Source organism: Abramis brama (genome assembly GCF_963993115.1).
Source record: "Abramis brama genome assembly, chromosome: 24".
NCBI classification, from domain to species: Eukaryota; Metazoa; Chordata; class Actinopteri; order Cypriniformes; family Leuciscidae; genus Abramis; species Abramis brama.
The window spans coordinates 19,852,643-19,877,543 of record NC_139986.1 but is presented as its reverse complement, the minus strand read 5'-3'; the positions used below and the strand labels follow the sequence as shown (position 1 = coordinate 19,877,543).

General features: G+C 37.0%; 2 protein-coding genes across 11 annotated transcripts in view; both read left to right on the top strand.

Moving 5' to 3' along the window:
- Positions 1–1,071: 1,071 nt before the first annotated feature.
- On the top strand, positions 1,072–7,465 carry chrnd (cholinergic receptor, nicotinic, delta (muscle)). Its single transcript, XM_084103345.1, has 13 exons — positions 1,072–1,180; positions 1,269–1,477; positions 1,972–2,117; positions 2,593–2,637; positions 2,894–3,003; positions 3,091–3,246; positions 3,348–3,457; positions 3,538–3,738; positions 4,639–4,750; positions 4,886–5,000; positions 5,849–6,059; positions 6,161–6,279; positions 7,002–7,465. Exons 2-13 carry the CDS (start codon positions 1,420–1,422, stop codon positions 7,182–7,184), a joined length of 1,566 nt encoding a protein of 521 aa, XP_083959471.1. The 5' UTR covers positions 1,072–1,180; positions 1,269–1,419; the 3' UTR covers positions 7,185–7,465.
- Positions 7,466–15,125: 7,660 nt separating this feature from the next.
- Positions 15,126–24,901, top strand: part of cnksr2a (connector enhancer of kinase suppressor of Ras 2a) — an 86,612-nt gene continuing 76,836 nt past the window's right edge. For all 10 annotated transcript variants that reach the window (XM_084102260.1, XM_084102259.1, XM_084102258.1 and 7 more), the window contains exon 1: positions 15,126–15,667. In XM_084102260.1, coding sequence (XP_083958386.1) covers positions 15,604–15,667 — 64 coding nt within the window. In that variant the 5' untranslated portion in view covers positions 15,126–15,603. The remainder of the gene's footprint in view (positions 15,668–24,901) is intronic.

Sequence of the window (24,901 nt, the reverse complement as noted above, 5' to 3'; positions counted from 1 at the left end):
GATAAACTACCATTAAGTAACTTGTTAATGGTAACCAACTGGTAACCAATTTATGGTTCGGAAGCAGGGCCAGAATTTACCTCATATAGTGACTTAGGTAAAATACATTTTAGAGTGTTTTTTTGAGTAAAGAAAACGCGGTACTTATTCAACGAACCAGTTCTTTATTTATCCTTGCAAACAAGCAGAGACGGTCCAAACTGCATCCGGCACTTCATTCACGATATAGGCGGGGTGGAGTTATGAGGTTTCACCGAAAGTTTGATGAACCAATGGAGTTACGAGGTTTAGTCACAAGCTCTTTTCAATACTTTTCATTGATTAAATATTTGCAAAACCCTCAGACAAACGTAAAGGGTGACCAATAGTAATGATTTTTGAAAAATGGAGATTCAATCTTCTGCCCGACAGCAATAATATTATACATTTTATTAATTTATAAAGTAATTGCAGTACAAAGTTTTAGCATTAGGGTGAAATTACCCCCTCCTAGTATAGTCATTCTTATAATTAACTATATTACAATTCAAGCTTTACTAGTACTTAGTAAAGTAATTGAAATTGAAAAGTTGACTGAGTGAATATATATATATGAATAATTGTGACAAAGTAAGCAGCTATGACAGCTTAATTTGTAATTTATCATTCATTTCAGAATCACACATGTAGCATAAGTCAATTTCTAAAATACACAACTTAAGACGTCACTGACCCAAAATTTTATACCAAAGGTAGTTAGAAAAATACATTAATGGGTAAATATGTAAATATGTAAAAAGCTGCTGCCCATCCTACATATGCTGTCATCTCCTAAATAACAAACCTTCAGTTATCTTTTGGCTCCCTCTGCTGGACATTTCAAAGACATCCTAAAACTTGTAAAGTAGCAATGCTGCATGAAAACAGTGTTAAAACTGGACAATCCAACTCTTTTTTACTATCAATGTCATGTCAGGTAGCACCTATGGCTTCTAACAGACCTGACTTTTGCCTTAAAGACTTATGGTCTGTGCAAACACATTTTTTTTTTTTCATTGACAGGTGGCCTGCCAGGATCACCACTGGAATGTTGTGTGATCCATTTTTAGACCGGGGCCGTGTGGACAAAAGTAGAGAGCAAAACAGTTGGCATCTCACAGCTGATGATGAGTGGTTTGGGTTGACTCTTTTGGATAGACAAGTAAGAGCACATATATGTTTCTTGACTACTTTGCCCTCTAATTCTGGGCCCTTGAATCTTGTTGAGCATTGTCTACATTCTCTTTAAGGCCGGCAGTGGACATTGGAGATTGTGCGTGTGCTTTTCTCCTCTGTGGATTGACTCCACACCTGTCTGTGTCAGTCAAGGGAAAAGCAGTACAGTAGAGCCCTGGACGGGCACAGCAATAACAGTAAAAGGAAGTCATTCAACGGCATGCCATGATGAGAAGCATTCTTCATCTGTTGACAGTGTCTTTGTTTTTCTTCTTTTTCCAAGGTAAGACAAGCTAAATTAATATTTAAAATATGGGATTTTATGACCCTCCATCTGTCAGCTGTTGTTCTATGGTGTTTATTTAGTAAAACAACTACTAAATGTTCAAACTGAAACCAACTTATTTACAACCACTTTATTATGTATTCGAATTGTGTTTGGAAGTCGATGTATGGGAATTAGATTGCAGTTTTACAGTGAACTAAGGATTGAATGCATTATATAAAAGATTGTTATTGAATCAGTTGATTATTGTCATATTTTTATGATGACAATGTTAAATACTTGTCATTTAGAGTTGTTTTGAGACATGTAGAATTAGTTTTTTGTAAGACTACAACATCCATATTGCTATTTTCTATTAGGTGAAGGTGTTTGTTACCATTACTAAACTGTTAAAGGAAGCTCATTCTGAGACAGAACACATCTTATCAATCAGAAATGATTTTTTTGATAGATTATCTTGAAATAGGCCTGACTGTCAATGTGTTTTGCAGAATGTTGGGGACGGAACGAAGAGGAGCGACTCATCAACTATCTTTTCAAGGAACGCGGCTACAACAAAGAGCTTCGGCCGGTCCAAAAAAAAGATGAAACTGTACATATTTACCTGGCGCTAACACTTTCTAATCTAATTTCCTTGGTGAGTGCATAATATTACCAATATGAGCATTTGTTGTACACAGAGCAGGGGAGATATTATGTACTATTATATTGTGATCAGTGTTTGGGGGTAACACATTACAAGTAACATGCATTATGTAATCAGAATACTTTTTTTGATGTAACAAATAATTCTTATTTTATAAATTTACACATTAATGTTTCAATTACTTTTTAAAAAAGTGATGCACATTACTTTTCAGTTTAATTCATTTGCTTAAACATTAAACTTCTCCATAGTCACTTACATATGCACAGTCATGCATGTGTGGAAAGTAACGTAACATTACGTAATTAGTTACTTTTTTTAGAGAGTAGTGCAATTGTAACACATTACTTTTAAAAGTAACTTTCCCCAACATTGACTGTAATATAGATATATAATAGACGTTGTATTGATGTTTATAGTTTGATACTGTGTCAGTCTGTTTAACAAAGATGTTTTTCCATGACAGAAAGAAGTTGATGAGACATTACTAACAAATGTGTGGATGGAGCATGTAAGTATTTTAATTGCTCCATGCAATGCACACACACACACACACACACACACACACACACACACACACACACACACACACACACACACACACACACACACACACACACACACACACACACACACACACATATATATATATATGTGTATATGTATATATACATACTGTATATATATATATATATAATTTTTATTTTATTTTTAGATTAATATTTAATGTGTGTTCACCAACAATATTTCTCTCTTGTTCTTTTAAGGGCTGGACTGATTATAGACTTGAATGGAATGAATCAGAATTTGATAACATCCCTGTACTTCGTCTACCGCCAAGTATGGTGTGGTTACCAGAGATTGTCCTTGAAAACAAGTATGCTACCTTTCGTCGCCATGTTTTATTTCTCAGTATTTATTTATTTAGGAAGGAATTTTTGATTTCATTGTTTCTTCTAAATAGCAATGACGCCCAGTTCCAGGTGGCCTACTACTGCAACGTATTGATCTATCCCACTGGATACGTGTACTGGTTACCTCCAGCTATATTTCGGAGCTCCTGCTCTATAAACGTCAACTACTTCCCTTTTGATTGGCAGAACTGCTCTCTGAAGTTCAGGTACGATTTGTAGTATGTCCATTCACACTAACTACTGTATGAATTACTTCATGTATTTTATAGTCTTATGAGCCCCACAACGCTTATTCTGTCTCAATTAGCTCATTAACTTACAACGCCAGAGAGATTAGCATACATCTGAAAGAGGAGGAGGAGAATGGAAAGTCCTACAAGGTGGAATGGATCGTTATTGATCCTGAGGGATTCACAGGTGAGATCTGACGTGATGATTTTCTCTTTTTCTGCCATTTCATCTAAATACAAGATCCCTCCCTGTCTCCTTTCTTGCAGAAAATGGCGAGTGGGAAATTGTTCACAAGCCTGCCAGGAGAAACATTTATAAAAACATCCCTATGGAAAGCAACAAGCACCAGGATATTACATTTTACCTTATCATTAGACGCAAACCCCTGTTCTACATTGTGAATATAATCATTCCCTGCGTTCTCATCTCTTTCTTGGCCTCGCTCGTCTACTACCTACCTGCAGACAGTGAGTGATCCTGCCATTTACATCATTTTATAGCTCATATTGTACATCTTGAAAAAGACAATGACAGAATATTGAAATAAGCAGGCAATCCTTTTATGTTTAAGCGCCCCAGTATGCTTTTTCAAATATTACCTTTCATGAAGTGTGTAATGTAACTGTTTGTAAATGTATAAGGTATGTAAAGTTTTAAAGATCAAAGTGCATCACAAATAAAGTTGTCTCCTAAAAAAGAATTGATTCTGAACTGCCTGAAACGAGTCGTCAGCAATTCCAGTCTCACTTCCTGTTATATGTAACAATGTAACAAATTTGCATAATTCCAGCCTATGGTCTTCATTGGCTGTCTGCGAATGACGTCTACTTTGACACTATATTGACAACACTATAGTTGAGGCTTGGAAGAGTTTGGCCTTGAAAACACTGTTTTCACTGCTGCGTATCCACTTTGCATGCACTTCCAAAGGATGAGGACTCACGCTGGAACTGATACAGGAAATTTGATGCCTTCATTCATATTACTGTGTATCAAGTACCGAGGAAGCCTCTGGAGCTGAAATTCAAATACGGTAACAGGCATTTAGTTTCCGACATGCGCTGTAAGCGGTAGACCAATCACAATAGAATGAGCTGTCCGACCAATCAGAGCAGAGTAGGCTTTGAAAGGAGGGGTTTAGAGAGAACGAATTTTCGAACAAACCGTTTTCAGACTCGTTGAGAGATGAGGTGATGCTGCAGTGTATATTATGAGAAAAGTGTTTTTTCGACCTTTGATGTATGTAAACTTATTGTAGAAGACCTCCAAAACAAAATTAAGAACATTTAATATAGCATAATTGGGGCACTTTAACATGTTAACATATATTAGAATAAATATATAACATAAAATGTATTTTGTTTCAGGTGGTGAGAAGATGACATTATCCATCTCTGTGCTGCTGGCTCAGTCTGTGTTTCTGCTGCTGATTTCACAGCGTCTGCCTGAGACGTCTATGGCGATTCCCTTAATCGTCAAGTATGCCGATATATTACATGTTTCAGTATCACTATGACAATATTAAGTATTGATTTTAAATACATACTGCATAAAAAGATCCCTTTTTTAAGAAAGAAAAGTTAAATAATAGTAAAATAAAAATGTATTTGACAGGTATCTGATGTTTATCATGGTACTGGTCACTGTGGTGGTGTTGAATTGCGTCATTGTGCTGAACCTGCATTTTCGGACCCCTAGCACCCATGTCATGACAGACTGGACCAGAGAGGTCAGGCCCTCACTTGTCTGTAATGTTTTTTTGCATGTGACATAAACATCTTAAACACGATAGGTACAAACTTTGACTGTTGTGCCCGTCATCTTGCTGAAAATGTTGCTTTTTTATTGATGGTAGCAGATACATAGAGATGCACTGAAAATCTTTTACATGTTATATCCAATACTAAAATTCTATACTATTTTGTCTAAATAAATGAAAATTAAAACACTAAAAAGTAAAATCAATCATTTTAAATACTACACTGAAGAAAACATTGGCTTTGAAACAATTTACACTTTTACACTAGAAAAATTCACAAATAATTGCTATGCTATTGCATTGAAATGGCTATTTCAATAACATTACATTTTGAAGTATAAAGACTGAAATAGTATTTTTGTGTAAAATGGATTTTATTTACAACTTCGAAAATCTTTTTTACACTGTACAAGCAAATTTAAGCATCACGACATTGTGATATTGTTAAAATATTATTATTTTTTAATAATGATGTGCTAAAGATTACATTTAAAGTTGGCATGAAACAGAAGTTTTGATAGTCTTTTCTTCCCTATTGTGATGTTAATCTGAAAGAAACTTCTCGAACAAGAAAAAATGTAGGGAGGGACTTTTGTCCACCAGGATTTGATTGGACGGTTGTTGTTTGCTATTGGTGAGTGACAGGTTGCCCCGCCCTCGTGCCGGTAAACACATCAAAGAAGAGATGTCATTGCAAAGTTAATTTGATTCAAGATTTTATATTGTGCATAAAAGCTTTACTGCACATAACATAGCCATTGATTCTGTTCTAAGCCTGTTTAGGATTATTTTACAACTTCTCATCTTGTCGTCCACAGTTCTTTTTGGAGCGCCTGCCTCGCCTTCTATACATGTCCCGTCCGTCCGAAGACAAACCCAGCCTGGAGGGGGCGCTGCCGCGACGCTCCAGCTCACTGGGATACATCGCCCAGGCCGAGGAATACTACAGCGTTAAATCACGCAGCGAACTGATGTTTGAGAAGCAGTCAGAGAGGCATGGCATGGCCGCTCGCCCCACTCCCAAAGCCAGTCAGTCCCACATCACCAGAATGATACATTAAACTCGCATTATGATCTTGTTTTTGAAGTGTTATCACAGTTTAGTGCCACTAAAAGTAATTTCTTCCCAGCATACACATCCAGTAATGACTCAGAGGTGTCGGAACAGCTGTACAACGAGATGAAGCCAGCTGTGGAAGGAGCCAATTACATCGTCAAGCACATGCACGATAAAAATGACTATAATGAGGTATGAAGACAATTAAATCCAGTAAACACTTTGCAGGAGATGACTTCATGTTTTTAACTCTGTAAAGCCTGACATATTAAACCGAATTTTAAACAAAATATGTAAAACATTTTTTGCAATGTTTTATGTATCATATTTGATACCTCAGGCATTTACAGTAATTTAGTTATCATAACAATAAAATATATGATATTGACAATTTTTTGTGTGTGTGTGGAAGTTGGAACCTTTTCATGCTTTATTTCAAAGAATGAAAACAGGTTTATTACATTATTATGAATTATATAAATAAAATAAAACGACAAATTATGATACTTTAATAATTATGTAGTAGGCTGCATATATAAAAATACATATGTTAGATTCCACTCTAAATATATCTTAGAAAAATTATATTTAAAATTTTAATGATTCATTTAATAAATTTCCTTTAATTTAACGATTCATTTAATTAAATGCACAACAAGAATGACTGTAACGATGATCAATACGTCAACACAACAGTTTTCCATTACTTTAACTCAGTAAGTTGATTTTTGTAAGTCAGATTAATATAATTATGTTGAAATGACTTGTACATCCAATTTGATTATACAGCAAATTATAATTATAATTACAGTGTGTGTGCAAATGCATTGCATGAACATCTTTATTAAAAAACAATATATATATATATATGTCATACAAGCTGAACTTACAATCTTTTACCATTTCTATATCAGGAAAAGGACAACTGGAGTGGGATTGCCAGGACAGTGGACCGACTCTGCTTCTTTCTGGTCACTCCAGTTATGACGTTAGGAACCATCTTCATCTTCATGATGGCCAACTACAACCAGCCACCAGCCCTGCCCTTCCAGGGAGACTCCTTCACTTATGTTGAAGAAAACAAGCGCTTTACGTGACCTCTCTACACTACCGCTAGGCTATAAATAATAGCTGAAGCGCTCTGAGAAATATCATAAAAGCTATTCTGACAGCAATACAAAGCATGAATATAAATTACCCTCCATTTAGTCTTTTTATGACTTTAACATGAACATTATGTTGTTTAATAAGTGTGCTGAATGAACCTCTTCTGCTGTGAGAAGGGGGACGTAAAATAATATTGCTTGCCTTTTCCTCCTGGGTGTAATTTTTGTTTCAGTGGGTAAATAATAATAAAAAAGTTTTTTTTTTCCCCAGCCATATTTGCAGTGTTGTTATTGCAGAACAATCTCACAGGGACATGTTCAGAACAGAAATAACCTAATCTATCGAGAGGATCCTGGGCATGCAAGGAAAGTAGAACTGAGTATTTTAAATTATAAATAGAGTTATAAATGGCACAGCTCACAAACCAGCTTAAGAGTGCCTGTCTGTTATGTAGTTATATGAATAAATCATAAACACTGCACTGCAATGCTTCACCACTAGGGTTTAGTATTGCCCTAAAAAAAACCTGTCCATCAACCTTCCCCTTCATAATTAACGCTGTTGTGCTATTGAAGTGCTTGAGATATTATACAGCACCACAGGGACAGGAGAAGGAGAGAATTGATTGGAGTGAAAAATATAGAGGTTTGATTATGCAAAGTGTAATAGACCGTAGCTGATTCATTCAACCTTTAGGTTTAAATCACATCCTGTTATTAAAGTACATAAATCTTCCTTGGTGGTGGAAACTGGAAACACATACACACACACATACAGGCTTGAAATAGGGAAGATTAGATTTTGTGTGCAAACCAACCCCTGTAAAAGTCGCTATTATAATGCAAGGGTTTGTGGGTGGTTGCCAGGGTGTTGCCACCATGCTCTGAGTGTTTTTTGTGTGTTGCTATATGGTAGCTAGGGTGTGCTGGGTGGTTGCTAGGTGGTTACTTACTGGTTATGCCGGGTTCAGACCACACAATATTTTTGTCTGTTACAATAGTCACTGTGTCAGATGCGATTTTGACTCCTAAAGAAACATGTCAGACTACATGTAGCTTCATAGCTAGCTGTCTTTAACGGCGTGCGTGATGTCATTGAGAAGGCGGATATGTGGCATAAATATCATATCACGATTTTTTTCAGGAAAATAACGATTCACGATTTTATCACGATTCTTTTTCATGTTGGTTTTACTATTTTGCAAGTGACTGAGCATTACAGCCAAACTAATGTCCCTGGTTTAAAAACAAAGCCTTACAAGGTAACAAAATATAAAAGAAAAAAGAATGGCAGACATTTAGGCCAAAGTGGTGAAGATAAAAATCTTTGTCATTATTTTCTTTGTTAGTAAAAGAACAAAGATACACATTACATGTACACAACATACAATATAGGCTACAAATGAAATAAACAGTGCATTATTTTTTCAGCTACAGTAGGTGTATTTAACAGAAGCATTCAAGAAAGAAATTAAATGAACAAATATACAAATAAAACACTACACTGTAAAAAATTTGCTGTAGTTTTGCAGCTGTTTGCCAGTAACTTACTGTAGATTTAAATCGATGTTATTTACTGACAACAGTTTGCTCAAAGTTAAATGAACATTAAACATTAACAAGTCTTTGTCTTTACAGAATAAAACTATAAAATAACAACCTAATGCAAAGCATTCTGGGAACCAGAAATCTTCATCAACCTTTTTCTGTTTTTTTCCTTCAGATTTTGGTTCCCAGAATGCTTTGCATGAGGCTGTTATTTTAGTTTTATTCTGTAAAGATAAATACTTGTTAATGTTTAATGTTTATTTAACTTTGAACAAACTGTTGCCAGTAAATAACATCAATTTAAATCTACAGTAAGTTACTGGCAAGTAGCTGCCAATAATACTGTAATTTCTACAGATTTTTTTAACAGTGTACATAGACTTCACTGTATAAATTATACATTGATACTTATTAAAGCTACTATTATTAAAGTTCTCAGAGCAGTGAGTGATTTTCTCTTCGTTTTTTGTTGTTTGTAACAAGTTGGTTGTAAAGCGATAGTTCCCCCATAAATGAAAATTGTCATCATTTACATACACCGGCACGGAAACTGGCATCTCCACGGACACAGACACGGACACGGACACGGACAGATGTTTAACTGGCAAGGCTTTAAAGCACATGCAAATAATGAACTTTTGTAAATTGCAGTAACTCCGTGAGTGTAACATGAACACACCGGCACGGACACCGGCACGGACACTGGCACAAACACCGACACGGACACACTGGCATGGACACCGGCACGGACACACAGGCACGGACACTGGCACCGGCATGGACACTGGCCCCCGACACTGGCGCCGGCAATGGCACGGACACTAACACTGGCACGGGCACACCGGTACAGACACCGGCACAGGCACGGACACTGGCACCACCACCGGCACCGGCACCACCACCGGCATGGACACCGGCACGGACACTGGCACCGGCACAGACACCAGCACTGGCACGGACACCGGCACGGACACTCCGGCATGAACACCGGCACGGAAACTGGCCCCGACACTGGCACCGGCACCGACACATGGCCACTGGCACCGGCACGGGCACACCGGTACGGGCACACCGGTACGGGCACACCGGCACGGACACACCTGAACGGGCACTGACACCGGCACTGGGCTTTTCGCATTGTACAGTATTTTGGGACGGAGGCACCAGAACTGCAACTGATAGAATGCACTGTAGCACGATACTACGATATTTCTTCAAAAGCAGATCGTGGAGACATTTTAATCATCCACAATCAAAAATTGTGATATTGCACACCCCTAGTCTAGCCTATGGAGGATTGTTCTTGTCGCCTAGCAACTGTGACAGCTGCCGTTGATGAGTGGCAGTAACATATAGGCTACTGGACTTTTTTATTCAATTATATTCAATAGAGTTATATTCAGCTGTCTAAAAAAACAAAACAGGGTTCACAAACTGTCACCATGGTCCATTTCTGTATATAGTAAAGAGTATAAACTATAAATTTAGTGGGGTTTTTTTGTTTTTTTTTTACATTTGTATCATTAGATATTTGAGTAAGCTGAAACCAAATACTTATGTTTTAAAGTGTAATTCAGCAATTATTCTAAAAAAGTCTCTGAATTGGGACATAGCTTTTCTGTCGTGAAATGTATTGTGCCACAATCTAGCTGATATTGTGTAGTTTGAACATGGCATTACTCAAATCAGCCTCCCTTCAATTTTATCCCCTTCCATCAATGCAAGACTATGGGATTTATTTAGCCAATTTTTGCCTGCCAGGTTTGATTTCCTAAAGTAATAACAAACTCTCCTTGACTTGCATAAACGGTGCAAATTAGCATTCTCTCCCTATCAGTAGCCTGCACACACACAATCTTGTAATTTGTGTAAGCCACTGCTTGGAGGCCCCAGTAAACTCTGTCTGTCATTATCTATTTTAAAAGAACATGCAAAAAAGACCAAGCCTCAGATAGGAGGCCACACTGTCCTCTCTAGAGTGTCTTTGCCCCATATAGATGAAATGAGGATTTTCCCACCATTACAGTCCAAGGCCCTTCCCTGCAGCTCAACCTTCGCCGAAGTTGTCAAATGAATAATTAATAGTCCACATGCTGTGAGTTATTAAGTGAAAAGAACTCGGTGCTCTGTCATGTCTGGAAAATGATCTGGAAGTTGGTAGTAACTTTGATCGATTGACTCCTAAAAACCTTGTTACTGTGGTCCTCACAAATTGGCCTTGAGATTGGATCTGAACTCTAAACTGGAGATTAATCCAAAGTTGTTGACGGTGGGGGGCTGAAGAATGGATCTATATCCCCACCACTGGGACCCCAGCTCCTCTAGACATGTGTCCATTGGTCTTGATAGAATGGCTTAATGGCCTGCAATCGCTCTATTGGAGAGTGTTTGTTTAGCTGTGTGGAAACGGCCATCCATCAGCAGAGCGGTTATGCTATTATAGTGAGAGAGCGAGAGAGAGAGAGAGAGAGAGAGAGAGAGAGAGAGAGAGAGAGAGCTCAGACCAGCGAGACCAATAGCTTCAAAAGCAGGCACTGTGATTACTGTACTGACATTTAATCTTTGGTTGAGTTGCACTGATGTAATACAGTATCATGTACTAAAATTAGAACTGTAAAGCTCACATTTGTGTTGAAGCACTTCAAATTTTGAGTTGTAAATATTTTCAAAATCCAGGCCCATATGGTGACGTGGGCAAATGCCTAGTGCGCCACCTCTTGGAGGGGTGATGATTATCAAAAAAATTCTACTCTGATACAACAAGCCCCTGTAAAACTTTACAGATAAATCCTTGGCTGGCAAGGGAAATACTAATGACCTGAGAAAAATTTCCCTCATGATAATGCTGAGTTTTTCCATTGCCTTAAAATCAGAACTTGCAAAGCTCGATTTGTAAATGAACTCTTTTAAAGGGTTAGCTCACCTAAAAGTGAAAATTCTGTCATTAATTACTCACCATTCCAAACCCGTAAGACCTTCGTTCATCTTCGGAACACAAATTAAGATATTTTTGAAGAAATCCCAGGACCCCCCCAAAATGTAATGTAATAACCACTTTCAAGGCCCAGAAAGGTAGTAAAGACATTGTTAAAATAGTCCATGTGACTGCAGTGGATAATATTATGAAACGACGAGAATACTTTTTGTGCATGTGCAAAAAAACAAAAATAACAACTTTGTATTCTCTGACATACATATATGATATACAGTACATATATGAAGACTTAAGATGCAAAAACCTCTAAGTCCGTCTGACTTTTTCTTTTCTTTTAAATGAGCATTATTATCAGGCTTCTATGTTTAGGTTCAGTAATATAACTTTAATGGCAATGAAAAGGTAATTATTCAGTTATTGAAATGCCTTATTTTCAAAAATGTCACTGATAAGAGTAAAGGGCGGCTGACTCTATTCTAATGTTTAAATATTGTGGCTTTAACTTTTAAACCCTAACCGGTAAAAAAAAACTCATATATTTTAAACATGATTTGCCCCATAGACGTCTATGTAAGACGTATGTATGTTGTAAGAACATTACTGCAGTGTGATTTTTGTTCAGTTGTTTACAAACTGTGGAGAAATATTCTGTAGTAATTGACAGCATGCAAGATATGCTGATAAAGCTTATATCTTCTATATTGAGGCCTGAACATTCCTCTAACATAAGATAAATGTAAGATGAACATAACGTAAGTCTTCCTAAAGATAACTCTAATGGAATGGAAAAAATGAGCATGAATATGCACCCCAAACCTCTCAGCTTGTTCTCAGGATACACACAGGTATCTTGGTGCCAGACAAGCATATTCCTTCCAACTGTGTTTATTATGGATAAGGAGCCCTGTGGCAGCTGTCAGACAGCACTGCTAACCCACTTCATTTTCCAAAATGGCATACGCTCTTTTTTTTTCTTTTTTTTTTTTGTGTGGCATTCTAGAAGAGTAGGAGCAGCATGGATATAGGAATAAATTTGATGTCTCCACAACATCTAGGCCGGCAGGAAATAAAAACACCCTAGTTCCTCCCACTCAAAAGCAGCAATGCGTTCTGAAGCCGGCCCCCCCGCCATCCTTCTGGAGGTGTTTGTTTACCACCCTGTTTGCACAGCACAAACAGCGTAAGGAAGCAGAGATGACAGAATCTTTCTATCCGACGTTCCCTATCCCCATGGGAAGCAGTGCTTTCCCTGCTTTTCATAGCACTCATCCCAGAACAAAGGACAAGTTTTTATTTTGCATCTAAATCTATGATATCCAGATCTCACTCTAAGCAAGTGATTATTACTAGATCACAACTTGTATGTATCTATATGTATATGTAAACCTGCACTGTTGAGACACTGCAAAAATACGTTGAAAGTATTCAAAGAGTGAGATCAATCCTTTCAGTTTTTTCTTAAATCTGCCAACTGCAACTATGTCTAATTTCTCTGGGTGGCCAGAAGGGGGCACACAACCCCAAATATACGAAAATCAAATCAAAACGACATTCAATGACAAAGATCCGTTTCAAAAGCAGTTGTGTGCCCTCGTAAAAGAGCAGATTTAGATGACAAATATGAAAGCAGAGTTAAAAAGCCCCTGAGCTGGACTGTGCTGCATGCAATCGGCTGCAAATGAATCCCGACAGCTCCAGTTTTTCCTGCTCTGATTCTACCGTCCTCGTGTGATTAAGAGTGCATGTTTATGGGGCAGAGCCCACTGATCACTGAATCTCTGTGGTGAGGTTCCACAGAATCTGTTGTATGATTCATGCTGACATACTGGGGCCTGATCTGGGCCCGAATCCAGCCTCCTGGCTCCATCTGCTCTGGTTCTGAAGTAAGGATGAGTTGGAAAAAAATCAATAGGCTGCCAGGATGAAGGCCAGGGATGATGGTGAACTGGCGAAACTGTCCATGTTGGATGGGTTTGCTAGACCACTTCAATTTGTATTGAAAACACTCACAGAACTGTTTTGTTCAAGATAATACATTCTAAATGCAACAAAAACATGCTATAAATGCATTTTTTTTTTTTTTTACAGAAATGTTTGACTAAGTACGGAATTTAATATTTTTGTAGTTCAGTGAACCAGTTACAGATGTCTAAGACAGAATTCATAAGAAAAAGGAAGCCTTTTTTTCTACTTTACACTGCGCTATTAGCTACTGCCAACAATAATAAACCACATTAAACAATGTTTTTGTATTCAATTGTTATGCTCAAAATGTACTTTTTTGGGGGCTCTTTCTGTGAATAATTTTAACATTAGGAATGTGATTTGGATTTTGAGATATTCTTCAGTACTCCCTTATAATGTGAAATTAAAATGCCTTTTGTCAAATCTCTCTCAGTTTATGAGTTATATATTATGATACACTTTACAATAAGGTTTCATTAGTTAAATACATTAGTTAACATGAACTAATAATGAACTGCACTTCTACATTGATTAATCTTTGTTAATGTTAATTTAACATTTACCAATAAATTATTAAAATCAAAAGTTGTATTTGTTAACATTAATGTACTGTGAACTAACATGAACAATGAACAACTGTATTTTTAATAACGTTAACAAAGATTAACAAATACTGTAACAAATGTATTGCTCATTGTTCATGTTAGTTTATTAACTGATGTTAACAAATGAGACCTTATTGTAAAGTTACTGATATTTTATGTTTATGGCTTTGTTGGTTTCAAAAATCTAGTGGTTCTTGCAAAATTCATTTTAGGACCAAAACAATAGCCTATAATTTTGTATGTTACATGAATGCCTTGTTTTTACATTTTGCAGAAAAGCCTGAAATAGGCTGTTTAGTGACATGTCCCCTTGTATTGAGATAGTATTGAGAGACAACTTGCCCATCAAGTTTCACCAAAGTTTTCTTACAGCGTCTTTTTTCCTGGGTAATTTGTGTTCAAATTGAAATGTTTAATAGCTTTAAGACTTTAGGCTATGTTCTTGTACAAAAAATGACTTTCAAAAATAAACCTACCGTGAGAAATATCCGATTGAAACGTGTGACAACTAGCCCCGGTTAAACTCCCATTTATAAATCTTTGTTATTTAGACAAGTTATTCTTGTCACTCATATATGGTTTATGCCATGGTCCTCCATAATTTTGGTTTAGACCACATTGCATTGGTCCCAAGTGCCCAAGTTTCATGCAAATATAGCGCCTCTATGAGCATCATTACATATTCCAGACAAATACTTTGCGTGCACTGCTTTTACAGAGTTTCTGAAGCAGGGCGAACCAGCGTGCCCTCATTAAAATGAATACGGCCGAAAGCCTTTTATCCTCGTGGGAAATAAACCGAGCGCGCGAGTCAAATTCACTTTGCCGCACCACCCACAGGAGGAGCGCGCGCCCAATTGAATCAACGCTCGCCGCTGCATTTGAAAGCGACGTTCACTTGAGTCCCCGTGGGTACATCGCTCATTTCTCTCTGTCTCACTCTACATACCCGCTAGTCCGCCTCTGAAAGGTACAGACTCCTAAAGAAGAGAAGAAAACGAAGGGAGAAACCGGAGAGACTGCATTTGGTGCATGGCATGAAGACGCGACTGTTGGGGACCCGGCAGAGCATGGCACATCATGCCAGGATCTGAACTGAAACGGGGACCAGGTTTGGGCTCTTAGATATGGGTGTTAATAATAAGAAACGCTTGAGTTTGCTGGAGTAAAGGGTTAGGAATGTGCCTGATGTCGTTCGGTGTGACGCTTTTGGATGCGCAATTCTGGATGGGATGAAATCGCGTAACCGGGGGCCAAATCTAGGCGCTTAACGTGAGACCATCGATCTGAGCTCCCCAGAGCTGCGTGAAACCACATAAACATCCGTGTCGAGGGGGCAACCACAGAAAGTTTCGCGATGGCTCTCGTCATGGAACCTGTTAGTAAATGGAGCCCCAGTCAAGTTGTGGACTGGATGAAAGGTACGTGATGCGTTTTGGTCCCTAAACCCACAAAGCCCATTATTTAGCCTACTAATCGAATGGCGCAGGGTAGGCCTATTCTTAAATTTTTAGTGATATATATCAAATCGTTTATGTTCTAGTTGGGTATTCTTGAGCGTACAGGTGTCTGATGTTAATGATAGCAACCAGGGAATGAATTATTGGTGGACTGTTCGAGTCTCTAACTCTCACTTGAATGGCTTGAACCCCTCAAAGGGAGACAAACAAAAAGTTTAAAAGTAGCCTGTCTTCTTTTACTTGTAAATGTTTGTGTGTCAATTAGTTAAGTACACACAAAAGTTATTTTACAAGTCAGAAAGCATTAATAGCCTCTAGCGAACAGAAGTCCCGTTTGCCTGAGGAGGTAACCATAGCAACAGTTCGCTGCTCGAGCGCTTTCCGTTAGGATCGGTATGGGATATGAGAACACGATTAATGTAATTATTTATCTATTTGTTTTTGAGTTACACATCACAAATATATCACAAGAACTTTAAAGTTTTGTTAAAATGTCTTTAAAATAGCTGACTGTTAGATATAGGGGCACTGATGTTACAAACCTCGACAGAAACTTGCTGAGAGAAATTCCTTTAAAACGTCGAACGCCCTTAAAGCCATTGATTAATACATAACTCGCATAATTCGGCCAACTAAAGATAGCCTATCAGCTAAGTTACTTATCTATAATCACAAATAACCTGTTAGATATAATAATGTCCTGTTAGAATTTAACTTTGTTATTTCACAAAAAGAGCTTGAACTCCAACATACACTGCCAGTAATGGGAATGCTGGTTACGGAGCGTCAAAAATCACCGTTTCCATTAGGTAATCTAAATTTTATAAGCATATAGTTGAAGAAAGGAAGCAGAATCTTTGACGCGCGGAGGCGGAGGGGCCATTACGCGCCTTCTCTGCTCTCGTGGGCGTGGGCGGCGTGTCTAGATTCGTCATCAGAATAACAAATCGAGCAGTGAGTTATCGAGGTTGTTTGACAGGATTCGAGTGCATCCCAGTGGGATAGTGATTCACAGATCTGTGATATAAGGCTTATTATGATATCAGTCAAAAGTGTTCTTAATATCATGTCCTGGAGCTAATATGATAGAAATATGTGAGAATATAAGAATAACACCTCTGGCATGTGCAAAAGATGAAGGTTATGAAAGCAACATATTGTGCCATTTTAATAGACTTTTGCATTGGTTCACTGGAAGCCTTGGATGTAAAGTTAAAGCTATAAAAGTAATAGTTATATTGATGGAGTAACATTGATTATTGACAGATATGAGTTTGTATTAATAAATTAATACATTTGGTTTCCCTATTAATCCTGAATAGGTCAAAGCTTTGGCTGGAACTAAATTCTGTCATTAAAGGCAGGGTAGGCGATTGGTTTCTAGATTTTTTTTGTTATGCTGGTTGAAAGTTTCTTCACATCCTTATAGCAATCACTAAGTTAAGTGGTCTTAACGTGTTTATATACATTATAGTATATCTGTCTGTGGAAGGCGTATAACCATAAAATGTTCATCCAATCACTGCATTCGGTCCGAATGCAATGGTACGATGTCCTACCTACCTGTCAACATATACTTCCATACCTCCGCGCACCCTGCTCACGCAGACATTTCTTGCTATGCATAGTTAGACAGATGTCAGTCACAGAGCACCGCAACCAAAACAGCAGCCACCTTTTACCTTTTACAGTTCCTCCTGAACCAAAACAATGAGCTTATGCTGCGTTAACTGCGCCATAACTACTGTGATTTGGAAGAGATGCAAACCCGTGAAGTTATACTCAAATGTATGTGTTTCAATGGCAACACTATCAACGCTGAAATGAATCTGAAGCAGTCAGGTGGTACAGGTCAGTGCACTTTAAGTTGTTCATGTTCATTATTATTGTAATGTTATGTGCTTTGAGACATGAGGTAGTTTAACGCCGTCTATCGTCTTGTGACGCTTTGCAAACTCTGCTGTGTGCGTTCATGTGTTTTGAAGGAGGTGTGGCTTTGGTGAGCGCTATGAAGGGAGGGTGGAATCTCATGCTTTTAAATCTAGCGTGTTATTGCTAGCAGTGCCGAAAGTTGCCTACCCTACCTTTAAGCTATGGACTTTTGCATGTGTACTAAAATTATTCAGTGTTTGTGTCTTGACGCATTTGTTTGTCAATGTGAGCATCTGTGGAGAACAGCTGAGAGACTAACCATCAGAGAAGAAGGCCTTTTCAGGAGGGATATTTGCCCTCATTTTGGATTCAAATTGTTGTGTACCAGGTTTAGTGCAACCAGTTACTGCAATCAAATTTATTGGTGTGCTATCTATCAAATTGTCTCATGATTTGTCCTTTCAGATGTGTACCTATAAGCTATAAAATCTACCTAGTCACATTAGCGGCTTGGTTTTGACCCTTACTTTCCCAATTACAAGCATATAACCTGGAAATAGAGCTGTGAAATTGTACCTGCTTGTGAAGAGAAGATTAATTTAATAGCATGGCTAATGCAGCTTAAAGGGAGACAGGATGTAGCTGAATCAGTCTGGTTTAGGCTAAATTGAAGTGGAGGCTCAGGCTTCTTTGGTGTGCGTGTGTGTTGGAGGGGTACATATGTACATCAGCTTTAGGTCAAACTGCATCTGTGACTTATAGTTAATCTATTTTTCAGTTTGTGACTCAGAGAGTTTGTGAGTGTTTTGATCGCACCTCCCCAGGCCTACACATTACACTCAGCACACCCCCTCTATGGCCCTCTCTAAATGCCATTATTAAAGTCTTGCTAATAGTGTATCGATGCTCTGAAGGCTGCCCGGAGTGCCATAAACTCAGAATCAGCAAAACATTTGGAATAAAGTGTTGGACATCTCCAACAGCTTTCATGTGGAAATAGGAGCAATTTTGCCCATGTTGAACAAGAGTCATTCACCTCAGATGCAATGATCTTTACACTGAAAATAACAAATAACAAATTGGTATAGAAACAATTTTCACATAGAAACTGGTAGTAAATTTCACAAACAATTACAAAGAAACAACAAGTATTTGTTGTACCTGCATTTTTTTCTTCTTATTTTAGAATTGTATGTGTCTGGTTAACGGAGGTAGTACATATTCATTTGTAGCAAAATAACAATCTTTCTTTTTCTTTCCCAATACAGATTTTCTGTTATTAATGACTTTTATAGATAGTTTACCCCAAAATGAATATTCTGTCATCCTTAATATTTTTGGACCCCATTGGCTTTCATTATATGGACAAAAAAGGACAAAACTTCTTTTGTGTTGTACAGAAAACTTGCCAAGAAGGGACTGGTGTTGTATTTGATTAGCCTGAGATGTGGAAGGTGTCTGGAATCATTGAGGCTGTGATTAATATGCATTTAATGAGAGATGTGCAGCTGAAAGAACAGTGAACGAGAAGAATCGTGAAGATGGAGATGAAGATGCAAGCAAGTGAGAGGTAGAGCTAAGGCTGATTATTGGTAAATCGAGGGTTCCTAAGACTTGCATGTTTAATGCTCTTGAATGAATATATTACTTTCCTCTATGCAGTTGTTGTGGTGTCTCAGAGCCATGCTGGGCCTTTAATAAACAGTGTTTAGGAAAGATGGGACAACGGGTACAGAAGGAAATTTAATGGTACATCAGCCTGTACCCTGGAGACTTAAAAGGTTTAACAGAACGATCGCTCTGTTCTGAAATACCGTGGCCTCAGTGTCTTGGTTAAAAGGTAACTATCAACAGATCACAATATGTTTGCTTCTATATGATTATTTCTAAGAGCTGCACATTTTGGCCAAAAATATCACATTATAATCATTTTGTTTAATATTGTGTTTATGATTTGAACTGCAATATGATAAACATTCAAAATATCAAGGATACAATAACAAAAATACATAAGAAATCGCAATGCTTTGATCTCCAAGTTGTGTTTTGCCTAATGTCTCATTAGAAGACACATTGTACCTGGCCTTGAAAGTGAACTTTAATATAATAATAATAATAATAATATAATAAATAAATTATATATATATATACAGTGCAATGCATAAGTGAATACACCCATGCTAAAGTTGACTAAAAAGAGGAATAAAAAATCATATTTTGGAAATTGAACTTAATGCCTTAATTAAGAAAATTAGGAAAAATCCAACCTTTAAGGACACCAATTTTCTTTGTGAATGAATAATGTATCGTAAATAAATAAATGTTCTTCCTTAAAATACATGGTGCATAAGTGAGTACACCCCTATGTTAAATTCCCATAGAGGCAGGCAGATTTTTATTTTTAAGTATTTTTTTTATTTTATTTTTAGGATACTATGCATCCTGATAAAGTTCCCTTGGCCTTTGGAATTAAAATAGCCCCACATCATCACATAGCCTTCACCATACCTAGAGATTGGCATGATTTTATTTCAGTTAGCCTAAAAGCTAGTTTGATTTGCATTGAGAGATGATCTTATGGAAAGTACCCCATGCCAATCTCTAGGTATGGTGAATGCTATGTGATGATGTGGGGCTATTTTAATTCCAAAGGCCAAGGGAACTTTATCAGGATGCATAGTATCCTAAAAAAAAATAAATAAAAAAATACTTAAAAATAAAAATCTGCCTGCCTCTATGGGAATTTAACATAGGGGTGTACTCACTTATGCACCATGTATTTTAAGGAAGAACATTTATTTATTTACGATACATTATTCATTCACAAAGAAAATTGGTGTCCTTAAAGGTTGGATTTTTCCTAATTTTTTAAATTAAGGCATTAAGTTCAATTTCCAAAATATGATTTTTTATTCCTCTTTTTAGTCAACTTTAGCATGGGTGTATTCACTTATGCATTGCACTGTATATATATATATATTTTTTTTTTATATTGTTTAGAATAAATATTTTACAGATATAAATATTTTAATGTTTTACTAAAATGTATTTTTGCATCAAACGTTGAGTTCTGCATGTTCTTGTTTTTGTCCCGTTGACTATTCATGCAATGTTTTGCTCTCCATGCGTTTCATAATATTGACACAATATTGTAATTTGCATTGAACAACTTACAGATACTTAACCTAAATTTGTAATTGTTGATGGCAGATTTTAAGTCATGGAAACGTGACCTTTTAAGTTCACTCAAGACATTTTCTTGAAATAATTAAGCCAGCTGTTGTCTTCATGTCATCACTATTTAAAGATCGAACAATTTTTTCCCAGTGTTCGGAATGCAACAGCTGGAAACATCTTCAGGGTGTCTGTGGGTGTGTATGCCTACTCCTTCCTCTTGATTAGCTTTCTGACCGCAGGGCTTTTGATCTAATCAAGTTCTGTCACATCACTGCGGCCTTACAAACTCTCATAGGCAGCAAGCCTCTTCTCTCCATCTCTCTATCACCATCTCTGACTTTCTTTTTCTCTTTTTTTTTGTTCTTTCCCATAAGTGCTACTGAATGTATAATCATCTCCTGCGGCTAACCAGTGTGCATCACTTTCCTTGAATACGGTATGCTTTGGTAAAAGCAACAGAGGCACAACTCTCATTTTTGTTATTGTGAGAACTAGCCTATTAGAAATGTTACGTAACAATTTAACAAAATTGACCTAACATAAAGTTATGAGCAAAATATGTATATTTATTTATAATGCTGTTGACTATTCATCCAGCTTAACCACTACATTTTTTCTTTTATTCAAGTTTTTGGTAGAATTTTTTTTTTCAGGCCCTATTTAGTGTTTCAGGCTCTATTTGTAGTAAAAGCCATGTATCTGCACACGTTCCAGGGAACAGAGAAATAAACATCTCAGCTTCTGATTGGAGGCCCGTCTCTGATGCCAATGCCTCCATCTCTAAAGATCAGGGTGGAGCACTTTGGCTAAACTAGAACCAGCATCTGTGGTTTCCCAGTTAGACTGTGGTCCTGCATGGTTTTGCTGTGCTTTTGTGGCTTGTGGTTTTACTGGAAGGCAGCACTATTTCAGATAGAGCCATTGCCTCAGAGGAGTGTTCAATATAATAACCAAGCGACACTGGAAGCTGTGCACTGGAGCCTATAAATGTGCTGATGGACCATTCAAGTCCTGAATCACCTACTGAGATATTTTGGTATCAAAATCAATTCAGCTGAGAATCGTTCATCACACAATGCCTGTGATGAATAGATAAAGATGACTGAGTGATAACTCTTTTATGGCTCATTAGACTCTGCTGTGCTCATTTAAATATCAACTTTGTTTCAGATTTTTTCCTTTTCTTTTGAATATATTTGTGAAATAATAATAATAATAATTATGATTTTTAACATTATAATATATAATATATAAAGCTATACAAAAAATCTGATTGGCTGCCTGTAATGCTTATTTAAATATCAACTTTGTCTCGGATTTTTCCTCAAAATCCTTTGGAATTTATTTGCAAAAACAAAACTTCTGTAATATATTATTAATATTAACAACAATAATAATTTATATATATATATATATATATTTATATACAGTATATATATATATATATATATATATATATATATATATATATATATATATATATATATAGGCCTATATATATATATATCAAATCAACTCCTTCCTAAAATTCCTTTGGAAAACTGAAACTGTAATAATATATTTTCTGTAATAGATTAGTAAATAAAATAATAATAATAAATCATTATTTTTTCTATTATTAGGAATTTTAAAGGAAAAAAATGGACACAAAGTTGATGTAGGCCTATTACTATTATTATTATTAAATAAAAAGAGAAACAAATTAAATGATTAATTTACATACAGTGACATATAGCCTAGCCATATTGTGGATAGCAAAATCTGAGAAGCTTGCAGCAGTAGCTATATCATGCCTGTCTGTAGTAAACAATTGAGATATTAACCCTCCGGATGCTACATGCACATAGAGTGATTAGGCCTATATATATAATTCAAAACCCTTCAAAAATTTCAACTTTATGAAATAATTTTTCATTATTCACTTTGAACTCATTTTCCTTTCTGGCATCCTTCACTTAAACTTTTTTTTTTAACAAACGAGAAAAAAAAGAATCGCAGCTTCAGCTGAAATATCTTGACAGAAAGATGAAAGACCATGTTACGGCGCGGCTCTCTCGCTCCACTACACATTCATAATTGATTGTCATGTAGGAAGGTGCATTAGCTGCTTTTTGGGATGTTTGCCTGAAATGACACGCTGTCGTTTAGCGGTTTTCAGCTCAGAATGCTTTGGTTTGATACTTTTTCTGATGGTTTATGAGGCTATGATGGTGTGCTTGAGTGGAAAATGTATAGCACGCATTTATGGAGGTCATTAGAGCATATGTACTCGCGCACACGTATCAGGCTCTCCAAGGCATTTTGGGGATTCCAGGCCTGTCTCCGGGGTGTGTCCTAAGGGAACACATGAATATTGTATATCGTATGACATGTGGCAGAGCTGAGGAGGATTGACTGCGTGTGTGTGACAGAAATACAGAGAGCGAGAGGAAGAAAGCGAGGTTAAAGACCTTTGAATAATAATACACACACACACGCAGAGCTTTAGCATTGCGTCCTGGGCTGAAGCTTCGAGGGGCGGGTGTGTGGGTGTGTGGCTTGGCTCAGGGCGACTCTTCCCTCCTGTGAAAAAGTGTAAAAGTGTGTTTGTGTGCTGTCAGTGGGTGTAAAGAGTGTGAGTCATCTCTGAATCACTTTATAGAACTGAAGAACCGCAGTATAGAGGGAAATATTCAGCAAAACACTCCAGAAAGGTAGCAATACAGTATGTACTCAGTAAGAGACTGTACGCTCTGCGCTGCATCCTGTCTGTCAGTGCTCACATTTTTCAGGATGGTGATTTAAAGATTGTCTGTAGTTTATAAGGAATGAATCCACCACAACAAGGCCACCCCAAAAAAGTCATTAATCAAACTGGCCAAGAGCTGCATAGTTTTACAGATGGGAGGGAAACAGATTAGCTTGAACAATAAAGTTATGCGTCTGCAGGGAGTAGAGCATCTGTTAGGAGACATACTTGGTGGGAAACACCTGGGTTCCTTTGCTGATGCTCTGGATTCAGATCATTACTCAAGAGTCAGTACCTGAGAGAAATCAGAAACTGGTTTTTAGATGGTTGATGTGAAAATGGGATTCATGATCAGGTGTTAATCCTTGGGAGCCATTATGAACAACCAGGTAGATCTGTGTCTGTGATGGTCCAAGTCAAGTTTGTTGCCATTATTTTAGGAAAGAAAAGTAATCTTATGTATGTGTTCAGTAGAGTTACAGAAGAGATCTCAACAACATCTCAAACTGCACACAGATTTACCAAGTCTGCAATATGATCTCACATTCTTCTTGTCTAAATTCTTACAAGAGGTAGGGATTTCAGAAAAAGTGCTCTAGTTCTGCCAAGATTATGGAATCAAAAATCAGAGATATGAACTCATATTGTCTGATTCTTTTAAGACCTAATTATCTGAGCTGTAATATCGGCATTTTATTTTTATAGCTCTATATTTTTATATAGGTCCCATTTGTGTCCATTTCTCTTAAAAGGAATTTTAGGAGAAACATCTGAGAATATAGGCAAGGGATTATTACGAATATGAACAAAAATATGTATGTGGACGATATGTTGGTGGATTTGCTTATTAAAAATGGAAATCATATATAAAGATTTTGATTGGTTGACTGAACGAGATTTGAAGATCAAGTCAGTGAAATTATTTGATCTTCCCATTAGCTGGTACTTCAATGAAACCTAACTGAGAACTCAGTTAATTCTCCTGAGCAAAGAAAGGAAAAATGTTAAACTATTCGAGTTTTAGAAATGGTTACATCCTAGTATATTCTTTCCCATGCATTAAAATGTACACTCAACATAAAAAAAGTATTAAAAAAATCTGTTTTTATTGCAAGGATAGTGAACAGATGACAGGAAACAATCAGTAGATGAGAAGGGAGTGGGATTGGGAAATGAGTCGATCTAGATCCAAACTCATGTTGTATGTGTACATCACAAGTCAGAGCATGTGCTATCTTTTACTCTATTATAATACTGTAAAACCAAACAAGCTGATGTGAAGAACCTACTGTATAGTGTAACCTGAAGAATGTTACTCTGAAGACTATAGGCATTTCAAGGACTATACACAAAGAACCAGTTATATTATGTTCACAGCCAGAGAAAAGAAACCAATCTAGAATAGGGTGTTCATTTTG